Below are 15,223 nucleotides of genomic sequence, written 5' to 3'. Positions count from 1 at the left end.
CCCCTCCCTCAGCCTCCATATCATCCTAGAGAAACTGTAAACCCTAGATTCGTGGGAGCCTCCATCATTTGAGAGAAATAGCTTTGGGGGAAGGAAATCTTGGAAGGGACTTGAAGATCAGGAAGGTGGATTCAAAAGAGAGGTGTAGATCCGAGATCTACTTCAGTTTGTGTTCTTCTTGGAGGTATTAAGCTGCCATTTTCCCTTCCTTGCATCTAGATCTATTTTGTTATGAGTTTTGGGGGTTTTGTGGTTGATTAAGACCCATTTCGAGTGGGAAGCTCAGATCCGAAGTTTCTACTTCAGATCTAAATGTATCATGGCCTAGAGACTCATAAAGCATCAGTTGTTGGGTTGATTGTTGAGCCCCTTTGTCTTAAACCCTATTTTATAGTGTTTTGAGCCTAGATCTCCTCAGCCACACGTAAAGTTTGCCACTTTACGTAAGGAATAGACCTTAGAAGAGTGGATCTATAGTTTGGAGTCCATGCATGACTCAAAGGTCCTCTGCATGTATGTAGAACCGAATAGACTCGGCGAGTAGCTTGAAGATGAGGAGGAACTCGACGAGTGGGATGAACAGCTCGACGAGTCGAATGAAGATGGGCAGGAACTCGGCGAGTTAGATGAACAACTCGGCGAGTTGGTTGGAGATTGTCTTGTGCTCGGCGAGTCTGTTCTTGGACTCAACGAGTCAGGTCGCATGGTCCCAAACCCTTCGAGTTAAGACTTGAGTCAGCGAGTCGAGCCAGGACTCAGTGAGTTGGACAGGACAAGACTCGGAAATCAGTAGACTCGGCGAGTCAGTGGCTGACTCGGCGAGTCGAGTCGCGAACAGGAATAACTCTAAATATATGAACTCGGCGAGTCAGTATGGTGACTCGGCGAGTAGGGTTGGCCTGGAAGGTTGAATGTGACCGGGACTTTGGCATTGGTAATAGTTGACTTAGTTGACCATTGGAGATCAGTTAGACTAAGTGTTATATTGATATTGGTAGCTCGAGGAGCTAGTGGAGCAGCAGTTCGAAGACAGAGGTCAGGTAGCGGTCAAAAGGATTAGCAGCAGCAGTTCAGCAGTATCAGGTGAGTTACCTTCCAGTAGTGGTGGGTCTAAGGCCACAATGCCGGCCCACCAGTAGGAGACGTATGATAGATGATTGTCTTTGTGATATCATCTAGGTTTGCTACTATCTGATATGTTATATGCTATCATGATACGTTATATGCGATAGTATTAGAGTTCGGTTGTTAGGACCGCAGGGTAGTCAGACACCCCAGAAACGTCTGATAGTATGTGATGATATGTTTGTATGTTGGCCTGTTATGTTATGCGATAGAGGTAGCAGGAGGGGACCAGTCCCCGAGGATCGGTTGTTAGGACCGATGGGTAGTCAGCACCCCAGATGGCTTGACATGGGTAGTCAGCACCCCAGAATGGCTTGACACGGGTAGGACGACACCCCAGAATGGTCGTATGGGTAGGTCGGCACCCCAGAATGGCCGTACCGGGTAGTCAGGCACCCCAGAATAGCCTGGCAGTATGCATGTTATGTGTTTGTGTGGTATGTGGTACGTTGGGGGAACTCACTAAGCTTTGTACTTACGTTTTACAGTTTTTGTTTTCAGGTACCTCTTCACCGAAGGGGAAGGAGCCGGCGCAGTAGCGGCACATCATGCACACACTCTGGTTTCCGCATTTATGAGATTCACTGGGATTTGTACTCTGATATTTTGATGGGATGTATGGTTTGACTTTTAAAACATGGTTTACGATGTGTTATGGTGTGGTCAAACAATGTTTTTATCTATTAATGTTTTCTAAAGTAATATTTCAAAACGAAATTTTCGGACGTGAAAATTGGGTCGTTACAGTATCTCACTAAGCTTTTGGGTTACAGTTGTGGTTTAAATGTTTCAGGTACTTCAGGAGACCGTGGCAAGGCAAAGGCGTGATCGTACCGCTCCTCATGTTTATGTTTTATGATATGGTTATGGGAAGACTCTGATAATAATTGTATTGAAAACCTTTTTGTAATAACATTATGAAATTGGGTTGTTTTTGAAAAGTTTAAATTGGTTGCAATTTTTATGGACGTTACACATCGACCATGTTAAGAAATCATCTATCAGGTCCATCATTTACGTTACACATTGACCATGGCTACTTTTTTATTTTAGGGATAATATGACAAAAATCATTTTTCAGGTCCATCATTTATGTTTATTTATCTTCGTTTTTTTTTTTTTTTTTTTTTTTTTGATTTTGATATGCCTTTTTCGGTTTACCACCATTTTTTTCAGGCTCCTTTTTATTATGAAATAACATTTTTTTGTGAATTTCGTTCTACGGTTTTGAGTATGTGCAGGTACGTTGATTTTTTGAAGTAAAGAAATTTGGGTTTTTGTTCGATGTTAGTTCCTAGGTTTGGTTCTTATTTTTTGTGATTTCTCATAATCCATTGCGTTTTATTTTCCATCTTTATCTACACTCTTTATGTATAGAACACTTTATCGTTATAGTCATTCACTACAAAGTTTAATGAAGGAAAAAAGAAACACCCCCTTAGTTTTATTTACATTGCAGATTATCGAGCCTCCATGCAAAGCTTACAACGTAATGAAAAAAACAAAAAACCCTTATTAGGTAAATGCCAATTATGTTTCTACCCTTTTTCCTTTTGTAACAATTATCTCACTTCAAAACTTCAAAAAATTTGTTTTTGTTTTTAAGCATATTATTGATAGCATGAAAGATCCAAGGATTGTTGCATTTTGGTTAATCACAATGCCTCAAATTATGGGAGGATTTAAATATGATGATGAGGTCAAACATAAAATATGGCGGTAATAAAAGGTTCTTCTTCTTATTATTTATTTATTTACTTATTTTTTTTAGTTCAACTTTATTACGAAATTAAATAGCTTCTTTTGTTGATAGTAGTGTTTCTTATTTACGATTTTGCCATTCCGCGGAGTTTCGTGGAGCTACCTCCGCAGAATCCATGTCTATATCCGGAAATCCAATTTTTTGTGTGTATATTTTGAAGTTAACCCCTATTTTTTGAGTATTGCCGATATTTTCCTTTGTGTAAATCTTGATAATCATAAGAACGAAATTCATACAAATAAAAAATGTGGACTAAAAATGTTTATATACCATGAGTAGTGTTATTTGATAAAATAATATGTTTTAAATATTCCTCACAAAATAATTACTAATTTGGTAAAACGGATTTTCCGTCGATAATTATCCATGTCTATATCCGGAAATCCAATTTTTTGTATGCATATTTTGAAATTAACCCCTATTTTTTGAGTATTGCCGATATTTTCCTTTTTGTAAATCTTGATAATCATAAGAACGACGTGGACTAAAAATGTTTATATACCATGAGTAGTGTTACTTGATAAAATAATATGTTTTAAATATTCCTCACAAAATAATTACTAATTTGGTAAAACGGATTTTCCGTCGATAATTATTTTTAGAATCTGTTCTAAAAGTATTATTCACTAGGTGTGAGACTCGTATAATTATACAGGTTGACTTAAAAATGATTAAACTTAAAGTATAAAAAGGAAATATTTTTTAATGTACAATTTTAAAATAAGAAGGAAAGAAACAAATTTATTACAATTTAATATCATATATATGATATTTAATATTTTACATATATAAGTATATTACTTTAATTAAAAATTAAAACAAATCAAAAATTGACAAGTAGATAATATTTATTTCAAAATTACCATAAAATGATAAATGTCAAAAACTCATAAGAGATTGAAAAGTAGCAAAAAAAACATTTGTTTAGTAAGGAGGATTAGAATTTTGCAACAAAACCTTTGATTTGGCAATATTTTCGAGGTTTTTATAGTAAGAATTGGTGATAAATAAATATAACAAATTTTTATAAAATCAATTTTGATGAAACAAGTTATTTAGGCCGGTGAGTATTGAGCAAGAAAGAAGTAAGCGAAACTGAGTGTCAGAAATAGGGATGAACGTGGGACGGAACCGGTTGATCGATATCGTTGTCTAGGTCAAAAATAAACCTCACACACACTAGATAGCTAGGGTAAGTAATGGTCGAATCCACGAGGAGATTGTGGTCAAACTTTGCGTTAAAATAGTCAAAAAGAAAGAACGAGTACTTGCAGTTGTCACGAAAAAAATATTTAAGCTAAGATTTAACTAAAAACTAGAAACTTTATATTCCAAAGGATTACCAACAAGAAAAATAAGGTTACTTCTGGTTCAGTGTCGGATGATTAAGAGTCACATGTTTATCTTCCCTTAAAATCCTAATTTAATTATGAAAACATAACTAAGGTCAATTAATATGCAATAAATAACTTTGGGCACATAATATGTTATTTCTACTAATTATCTTACTCCCTATTTTTAATTGGATTAGGAACAATGAGTGGTTTAGCAATATTGTGTCTAATGGTTACCTTACAATGTTTAGCATTTAAAATCACAAGTTTGGAATAGTGCATGTTGATTCAACCGATCGTCTTATTTCCTAAACTATATGAACTCGGCACGATTAGTCAATTTAACAATATACTATCTTAATTGTAAAATCAAACACATGAATAGTACCCAACTTCAATTATCATTAATCAAAATCATAACTTTAAGAGCATATAATAACCAAAGTTGATTGGAATAGAAGTAGTAATCAAAACACGTTCATCAAATCATCCTAAACATTCCCGAAAGTAACCTAGGTGGTTTAGCCTTCCATAGAATTCACAAAACACAAAACTTGAATAAAAACAATGTAATTCATAATAAAATGCATAAATCAACTTGAAATCATAAAACTAATAAAATCTAATGATCAATCAATCATGGAACGATGAAACCTTGGAGAAGAAGTAACCAAATCTGGATTTTGATGAAGATCCCTGGTTGAACGACTTCAATTGTTGAATGATGATGAACTTGGTGATTTGTAGCCTCGGATTCAGAAATTGATGATAAAAAATGTGTTTGGAGAAGGTTTGAATATGTTTGGAACCCTCCAAAACAGTGTAAAATCGCAGGGGAGAAGTCCAAAGTCAATTAGGGTTAAATCTCCTTTAAATAGGTGTTGAAAAACTGATTTTCGGAGATGTTTCCACATCGGCGTCCTAATAGACATCTTAGATGTCATATAGGACGTCGGCGTTTCCTTCGTGACGTTCTACATGTCTTCTGCTGTCCTTGATTTGCACTTGAAAATGGCATAAAACTGGTAGGCATCCTAGGGGGCGTCTTAGATGCATTCTAGGACGTCTCTCATCTTTGTTGCCCCTTTTTGGTAATGAAAACGGTAGAATAAATAAAAACACAAAACATGAAAGTTGTAGGAAATTTTGTCTAGTTTCTAAAACTTCTTCATTAATGTTAATTGTAGCTCTAGATTTTGAGATATGATCAAAACATTGAAGAGTGGTCAAATTTCTTAGCACCATTTTTCTTCATTCCTTTAGCAATACGTCTCTCATACTTTTTAGCTTCATTTTGCTTATTTTTCTTGCGGGTTTCGTACACTTTTAGTACAATATATTGACCTATATATGAATTCCAACAACTCATCAAAGTAATGCCTTCTTGGACAATTATACATCAATTCAACAGATTTAGTATAATTTATTGTGCTATAAATATAGACCGATCACCGGTACCGAACCGTACGATTTCCGATTTCTCAAAAACTGATTTTATCGAAATTCAATCCCGAATACCAAACCGAATTTACATCACCGGTACCGGTACCGGGAATGGTACCGGTTTCCGGTATTAATACCGGTACAGAATCCCAAATTTCATGTATTTGGAATACTGAGTACCGTCCCATATTTTCAATTTCGATACGATTTGGTACCGGTTCCGATACGGTACCAAAACAAGATCAAAATTTGGTACAAACTACTCATGCCTAGTTAGAGAAGAGTGAGAGGAGCATATCCCATACTCTTTCTCTTCATGTGACTGGTCTTTTTTTTTTTTTTTTTTAATAGTTATTAAATTATATATCGACTAAAAAGTTATAAAAAGTTTATCAAAATTCCTGGTTTTTAATTTCATACAAAATAAGTATAGAAGAGTGGGGGAAAGAATAATAAGAAAGAGCTCACCGTGATGAATTTTTTTTTTTTCTCATACATAATCTGTTGTTTTAGAGATAATTTTTTCTAAATCAATCAAATGATAATAAAACATTTTAATATTAATATGAGTCATGGTTGTTGATAACCTGATATATGTATTTTTTTTTCCGATATAAACCTTTGTTATTCTATATGAGAAAGGTAAAACAAAAAGCAGGCTAAGAGATTTATGGGCTTACATGTTCATAACAGCCCAAATCTAGGTATGTTAAACTTAAAAGCGTGTGCACTTGACACTGAAGGCTAGAACATCCTTCCGTAGTCCATCCATGAGAGACTTTTGTTAAGACTTCTCTCTGTACTGAATTCTGGAAACGTCGATTGATCAACCGAATCCAAGCAAAAGAATATTTGCGTGAAAATGGCGAACCCGCTTCGATGCCAGAGGATCGGCTGTAACGCTACTTTCACGGAAGATGATAATCCCGAGGACTCCTGCACTTATCATGAGTCGGTTAGTCCTCTTTTTTCCCTTTTCTTTCCCTACATCACTCGCTGGGGGTTTCCGATAAATTTCGGGATTAACTGTTATGATCTTAACGAACAACAGTTATTAGCTTCTCGATTTATCTATTGTTGAATACATTTGTAATTGATTGCATAATCTTTGGTCGAGCAATAACTTGTTAGATATTACTATTAGAGATTCTAATATGTTTTTAGCCGAGTCGTAAAGCCGAGTGATGTAGGAATATTCAGACTTGAGTCGAAAGTTTGACGTATAAGATCCAAACATATATATATTTACTAAGTTGAACTTGAGTCCAATAATGTACGCATATCAGTCTGCCTATTCCTAAAAAAGCCGAGTGATAGCTATCTCTAAAACAGCAAAATAGCGTGTTTGTGTTGAAAATGCCCTAACCTATTTCATCGCTTGAACTGACAAGTATTATCAAAAATACAGATGCAAAGTAATTTCAGCTTCTTCAGGACATGGAAAGTGTAATGTTTGCCATTTGCAAAGTAATTAAGAAAAGCGTGGGCTTTTAACATCGATTTTTTTTTTTTACTAAAAATGAAGGAAAAAAGCTTAGATGAACCAGCATGTACAGATGTGATTGATAACATATACATTGAAATCTTATTACCTATGTAATAGTTTATGTTTACTTTCTTTATAAAGTATGTGAATTGTGAAAGTTGTAATCAGGTGTCCTTTCTTGAAGCAAATTTATGCAATGAAATTAGTGTTTAATCATTTTTATCCTTTCAACTATCTAGTTATCTTGTTTGCCTTTGTTTTCATGTCTAATCTGTTTGTTTTCTGTGCATCGGCTTTGTTATTCAACTGGGCATCCTCATTTCTCCAGGGAGTAAGTATCTATCAATCATGCATATACCTAATTGATTGTTATTTTCATCTTGCATACCATATAAACAAATCTTAACAACTTGTCTTTCAGCCTCTTTTTCATGATGGTATGAAAGAATGGAGCTGTTGCAAAAAAAAGAGTCATGATTTCACCTTATTTCTGGAAATTCCAGGGTATGCTTTATGTATACTTTGTTGCATTGTACATTGTTAGCAAGCAATATGATTTAATGACTCCATTCTTTTTTCTCATTTAAGATGCAAGACAGGAAAACACACAACTGAAAAGCCAGTGATAGCAAAAAAGGCTACCCCTGCTGCTCCAAAACAAGCAATCAAAACTCCATCTCCTTCAACTAAAGAATCTTGCCCTAGATGTCGTCAAGGATTCTTTTGCTCTGACCATGGTATGTTCTGACCCCAATATTTGTTAATTTCAAGATTTGTTTATTGATTTAAAACATCTTGGTTATGGTCTGGTTTAGGATCACAAGTGAAAGTTATGAATACAAAACCTTCTGAATCTACTACTTCAGAGAAGGTTAATTTAGATTTGAAGGAAAGTGGGAAAGCTCCAGTGAAGAAAATTATTGACATAAACCAGCCTCAGATCTGCAAAAACAAGGGATGTGGTCAAACTTTCAAGGAAATTGATAACCATGAGACTGCTTGTAATTACCATCCTGGCCCTGCTGTCTTCCATGACCGAATGAGAGGGGTAAGAATGAGATTTTTATATCTTTTGTTTTGTTGCTTAAAAGATATATTTTAAGTTTTTTATGTAAATTGGTGCAGTGGAAATGCTGTGATGTTCATGTGAAGGAGTTTGATGAGTTCATGGGCATTCCACCATGTGCTAAAGGATGGCATGATGCAGAGGCAGCATCCTAACAAGTGCAAACATATGAAAATTTAGGTATTCAATTTGCAACTGAAACCGTCTTCTGTTAATTGTTAGTATGTTGTAGAACCAATTGCTTCTTTCAACAGGTATCAATTAAGCTGCACCTTTCTTCTTACTTTTATATAATGATGAAGTTTCTTGAGTTTGTTATAAGTTTAAGTTCCATTTGTTGAAAACAATTCTTATTTTTCGTTACTTGATGCATCTTTGGTTCGCTGATCTTTATAATCACTTTAATTCTTCTAGGTTTCATATTTCCGTTTCCCTTTTCTTTCTAGTGAATGTAGTTGTAGGTATGTTTATGATCCTTAAGATGTAGACATTAATTAGTATACTTAATTCATAGGCGGCTAGTAAGTATTAATTGTACATGCACTAAAAAACATGTGTTTCATATTTGAGCACATCTCGATTCATATTTGAGCATATCTTAGATCTCATTTGCCACTCGTGTAAATCCCAATTACTTAAGATGCTTTATGACTCTAAAATCATCAACATTTTCCTATTTTTAGTGTATTTCTTGATTTTACAAACCAAACAAACCAAAACTTATGCATAAATGAAAATTGAAATCGTCAAAAAGATTTTCATCTTGGTATATTTGCTCGTTCTAAGTTATTGAGAATCAATTGAACCTTTCAACTCATTTTAACACCTCAAGAAAATATACTCATAAGTTTTGTTCCAAAACTTTAAACAAATACACGTGTGTAGGGCCAGTCCAAGGTATATAAGGTCCTGGGTGAAAAGAAAAAAAAAGGTCACACAAAGACAAATATAATAAAGTTTAAAAAAATAATTTATTCTTTACTATATACATGTTCAATTAGCAATAACAAAGAATCAAATTGTTTATCTTTTGAGTTAATTTGAGTTTTAACTGATTATAAACCTTAAAAACCATTTAGGTAATATATATATATATATATATATATATATATATATATATATATATATATATATATCCCAAAAGTTTTGGGCCATTGGACACGTGGGCCCAGGACAATCGTTCGGGTTGCCCACTGTCTGGACCGGCCTTGGTCATGTGTCTATATGCACACATGAAACCATTGTTTAGGACCATGTTTCAACCAATACAATGATTATGTAATTTTACAAGTTAATTAAATAATAATAAACCCGTATGGATGTATATAAACTTATGAGCATGACTCAACTAAATGATATAGTAGAAGGTTATCCAACCCTTCTTGACAAGTAAGTGTCGAAATTGAATTCGTCGCAAAGGATGTTGCTCCAATACCGTGTCCATTTGTCATGTTTGGATCAAACCGATTTTTTTATTTTTTTTTTTATTTTTGTTATTGTTGTTGTTTTCGTTAGGTTAATTGAATATATTGATTCAATATCTTATAAACATAAACCTAATCCTAAACCTAAAAATCGCTAGCGGTTAGTCATTTTTTTGGTTAAGCGATCGACTATTTTTAGCAGTTAATTAAATATGTTTTCAAAATAATTAATTTCTCATCAACTTTGAAATTTTAGGATTGAAAAAGTTACAAGAAAATTACAAACTATAGCTAAAACCGTCCAAATTCTATATAGAATGAACTACAAAAATGGTTACTGTAAAAATGGTTACTGTGGTTTGCTAGTTTCTATAACACAATCCAAAAAATACTCAATAAATCTTTCAATTTGTGTGGTTTGTGGATTTAGTCCCTATATATAACATGTAACATTTGCTTGTTTATTATGTTATATCATATACCAAAAAAGGGCATACATTGAATTTCATAGTGTTTAATGGATTACTACACTATATTTTTACAATTTATAAAACTTTATTTTTTTTTCTCTACAATGCATTGAATTCTACATAGATTTATAGTAAATATTTAAGAATTTTTTTTTTTTTTCCATTGAAGAGTTCAAAGTTTCATCCATTGAATGATATATGTTATATCAAATACCAAAAAAGACTCTTTACCCTTTATCATGTTTTCTCTATTAATTTATAATATTATTTGTACAATAAAACTGTTCCTAAGGGCATACATAATGCATTGAACTTTATAGTGTTTAATGGATTACTACATTATTTTTTTACATTTTATAAAACTTTTTTTTTTCTCTACAATGCATTGAATTCTACATAGTTTAATAAAATATTACAAAATATAATTTATAGTAAATATTTAAGAATTAATTTTTTTTTTCCATTGAAGAGTTCAAAATTTCATCCATTGAATGATATATGGACTTGCATCTCATTCAATTTTCTCAGTGAACTCATCATTATGGATGCTTTAAGTACTACCTTGTATCCTTTACTCCGCTCATATATTTTCTTTTGAGAGCCCACCACTATTTTGAAAACCGAACTAATCGTTTTACCGGATAAATGGTGGAACCTATCTAAAAATCCAGATGATGTAATTATTACATTATATATATATATATATATATATATATATATATATATATATATATATATATATATATATATATATATATATATATATATATATATATATATATATATAGGGTTAGGTTATTTTGTTTTTACTAACTATTGTGTGCCAGAATGCACAGATCTGGACCATCGGATAGAATATAATCAAATGTCATGATTTGAGGGTCTATGATAGTAGAATAGGATAGCATGTACCATATAATCACACAAATTTTAGCATAAGGGCATTTTAGTCAATTAACCTATATTAAAAAAGGAAATTTTCGGATTTTTAGGGATGATTAATTCCTTTATTTTTTAAAAATCTGAATATTTTAAATTAATTCAAATTTAAAAATCCGATTTTATTCTGTCAGAATGATAAAGTGTCAACCATAAACTAGTGAATGTATTTTTCGATTTTATTCTGTCAGAATGGCAGAATGCCAAACATAAACTAGTAAATACATTCTGAAAGAATACACAAAATCGATTCTTGAACTAATAATATATCAAAAAATTACATTGTATGATTGTGATTCATTGAATAATAACAAAAATTCTGCAAGAATAAACAGATATAATTCTTAAAAAATAACAACATTCTTAAAAAATGAGTGTGATCATTCTTTAATTCATTCTTCAACACTTTCCCATCAGGTCTTCAAGCCATTCTTGAAGCTTTTTCTACCAGAAATTCATTGCCAAGTAATTTGTAGTGATACACTTGTAAAACCTGCACATTAAACATACAAATAATTAGCTACAATTCTATCAGAATACAACAAATAATATTCTTACAAAATAAACTATTCTGCAAGAATATTATTTAAGAATTTGTATTATCAAGAATATATCCAACAAACAAAATAAGGAACTAGCATCAACCTATTCTGATAGAATAAGGAACTAACATTCTTCGGGTTCCATGTGTTTCTTCTCGATATGTTCAATGTATTAAACTACAAATTCTGACAGAATAAGGAATTAGCATCAACCTATTGTTATGAAAATGGCATCCAACCCAATCTAAATTGAGTTATATAGTTCTGAAAAGAATAAGGAACAAAGTGAAGTAAAAACATTAATGATTTTTAACTATTTTTTCATTGAGACATTTTATCAAATACGTGGTGTGCTTCTTCAGTTTCTTCAAAAAAATTAGTGATAGTCTTACCAATTTTGGCAATCAAAATTGGGTTTTGAAATCTGGAAAACATAATTCACAATCAAAAGTTAAGTACTTTTGAGATTATGTGCACCAGTATCAGATGTCAATTTGAATTACTAGCCTAAAAAAAATTAAAAGTACCTGGGATTGAAATTATTTGGTGGCGACGCCCTTTTCATCTTCAGTTACAATGGTTTAGTCTTGTGAAGAAGCGGAGCAGTAGAAGAAGCCAACCGTGAGACATAATCGAACCATTTTATAAGTAGCGGAGGATACGAGGAAGAGGCTACACGCGTTTTCCATCAATTCTTGTGACAAGTTGCCTCCACCACCATCATCACCGATGAATTGATCGATTAAAGAAAAAAATGAGTTTATGAAAAGAAAAAAAATCTTAATAATTGATTGGAGAAGGATAATTACCTGGTAATGAGTTTTGAATCTTGATGATTGATTGTAGAAGAAGAATCAGAAGACGTGGATTAGAAACGATGATGAGTTAGATTTAAGGCTAGGGTTAAGTAGTTGGTCAAAGAGATTTTTATGGTAATTCCCATTAATTAAGGGATTTTATTTTAATTATCATTCTAAAGTTACATAATTACCCTTATTCAATTTTTTTAATTATTTAATTATTCCTCAATTCCTATTGGTGCATTCAGTCACACAATAGTTGTCAAAAACATTTGAAACTAACTCTCTCTCTCTATATATATATATATGTATATATATATATATATATATATATATATATATATATATATATATATATTTATATATATTCTCCAAAATTAAAATACCAAACATTCAAAATCTAAACATGCAAAGTTTAATTTTTAAACAATCAACTTCAGAATACTTTGAAATTCCAATGGAAGGATAATAATAATATTTGATAGAATATGCAAATGCTAACTTAGAGAAACTTGTGATCGAGAAGGTTTTGATTCATTGCAGTTTGGAGGCTCTTCGTCAAACATATTTTCCCTACTCGTCATAATTTAGTTCTTATTTTGTTACTTTATTGACCACTCAAAACTCGGTTTTATCAATACATCATGAATTACCAAGACCATAAGAACTTTTGTTATCCTTGAACCTAAGAAATAATAAAAATATTAATATATTTTAAAACATTAAAGATTGTAAAAAAGAAATTTGAAAGAATAAGCTACATATTTTGTAAACACACTATAATGACGTAAACAAGGTCAATATGCCTTCCATTTTCCAATTAATTCCTTCTTTTAGTGTTGATAATTTCAAAACACCCTAATGCTGTTCAAATCCGAAAGAAGATGCATTTTGGCTTAAAATTCAAATTACAAACGGATCGTTAAGCCTTCAATTTTCCACATGTTTCCTTTTTTTTTTTTTTTTTTTTAATTGAGGTGTTTTGAAAGAATTTCAACGAGTATCCTCTCCAGGGCGTGAGCGACATTAGAGTGTTTTTGAAAGAAACAAAATCCACATTAATGTGTTTTTTATTTTTTTTGTAGATTTTTTTGGTCTTTTCTGTATGTGCGATGAAACCAGTTTTTAATTGATTTAATTGAAAAAATAAAATAAAAATTTTGAAAATTTTCATTTAAAATCAAAGTTTATTTCCATCTAATTTATGTGTTAAATATTTTATCTTTGATTACCATGTTTAGATATAATTTTGCGACCAAAGTTTCTTGAATTTTTATCAAATATATACGTTAATTCATATCATTTTATTTTCATTTTTGTACAATAATACATAAAAACTGATCAATATTTATTAATTATATATAATAAAGCTATAAAATTATTGAAAAACTCTTTTAAGTTTTTTTTTTTTTTTTTTTTATTTAATTTTTTTAGTCAGTTTAATTAGATTTTAGTTTATTCTAATAGTCTGTAGATGTTAAAATACAAATATAATCCGTAGACTACATACATTTTTCCTTTAAAAAAACATACAACACTCTAAAGAAAGAGTCGGTTGGAACATCAAAACCTTACTAACTGCGTTTACGTTTATTATAACTTATTTATTATTTATTTCAAACTTAGTTATTTACTTTCTTTATTGTTGTTTTAAAATATATTAATATTTTTATTAATTCCTTGGCTCAAGGATAAGAAAATGTTTATTATCTGGTTGGTTACAAATGTATCGATAAACAGAGTTTTGGATGGTTGAAAAGTAACGGAAGGAGAGCTAATATTAAGACGACCGGGAAAATTTGCTTGACAAAGGAGACACCATATAACAACGAATCGACAATCTTTCAATGGGAACTGATTCGTACACAACAAAATTTTTTCATACACAACAATTTGTACATTAAACTGTTGTATTGTACAACTCAATAAAGCATACATTGTTGTGTATGAAAAAAAAATTGTTGTGTCTTCCCCTTTTCAATTGCTATCTTCTCCATTTTAGTATTTTACGTATTCCATCAATATTATTATTATCCTTTAATTTGAATTTAAGTTTTTTTTTTAAAATTAAATTTCTATTTGATATTGTCGGAAAATATGACGATGATCCTGTTGCATTAGAAGATATTGATTTGGATTCTTTAATGAATAATAAGATGATGTGAACTTTGGGTTTTTGATACACTATTTTCATTCATATGAGGCATGATTTGCGCTCCAAAATAAAATTTGAATAAAGTTAAAGTTTTCATATCAGAAAATTTGCATCATCATTTTTTAACTTCTACGTTTCATGTTATATGAGGCATGATTTCCATTTTTTGAACAAGTTTTATGGGTTGGATATTGGTGCATCCAGATGAAGCATGAAGTATCGATTCCTGTTTTTCTTTTGGACCATTTTTTTCTGGGTTTGGGATAGTGAAAAGCGTCTAATTTAAAGATTACTTGAAATCAGGTTGTTTATAATCTTCACATTTTACAAGGCTTTGTTCTTTGTGTAGAATGTGCATTAAATTTTCAGTTATATTTCTTAGTAATTAAAATTGTGAAGTAAACTACAATAACTGCACCTAAAAAAAAAGGTTACCAAATAAATTATAGATAATTATTTGTTATATCTAATAAATGTACTAAAATATACTATTATCAAATATCAATTTGAATTTGTATATGCTCCTAGTTCCCATCTGGATACCTTTCCATACTCTCATCCAATTCCACATTCTTACTCCCAATTACTTCAAACTCCACTGCATAATTCTCATGCAATTAACAACCACGAAGAAACCTTCAACTAGTTCAAGACTAAAGCAAGAAGAAGAAACAGAG

General features: G+C 31.5%; 1 protein-coding gene across 1 annotated transcript; it reads left to right on the top strand.

Annotated features, from left to right (window-relative positions):
• The first annotated feature begins 7,385 nt into the window (after window positions 1-7,385).
• Window positions 7,386-8,537, top strand: PBS2 (cysteine and histidine-rich domain-containing protein RAR1). Its single transcript, XM_078977200.1, has 5 exons — window positions 7,386-7,481; window positions 7,572-7,654; window positions 7,739-7,887; window positions 7,966-8,198; window positions 8,276-8,537. Exons 1-5 carry the CDS (start codon window positions 7,413-7,415, stop codon window positions 8,369-8,371), a joined length of 630 nt encoding a protein of 209 aa, XP_078833326.1. The 5' UTR covers window positions 7,386-7,412; the 3' UTR covers window positions 8,372-8,537.
• Window positions 8,538-15,223: the final 6,686 nt, after the last annotated feature.

This window comes from Lactuca saligna, chromosome 2 (assembly GCF_052625555.1).
Source record: "Lactuca saligna cultivar CGN05327 chromosome 2, ASM5262555v1, whole genome shotgun sequence".
Classification (NCBI taxonomy): Eukaryota; Viridiplantae; Streptophyta; class Magnoliopsida; order Asterales; family Asteraceae; genus Lactuca; species Lactuca saligna.
This window is presented reverse-complemented; position numbering and strand designations above follow the sequence as displayed.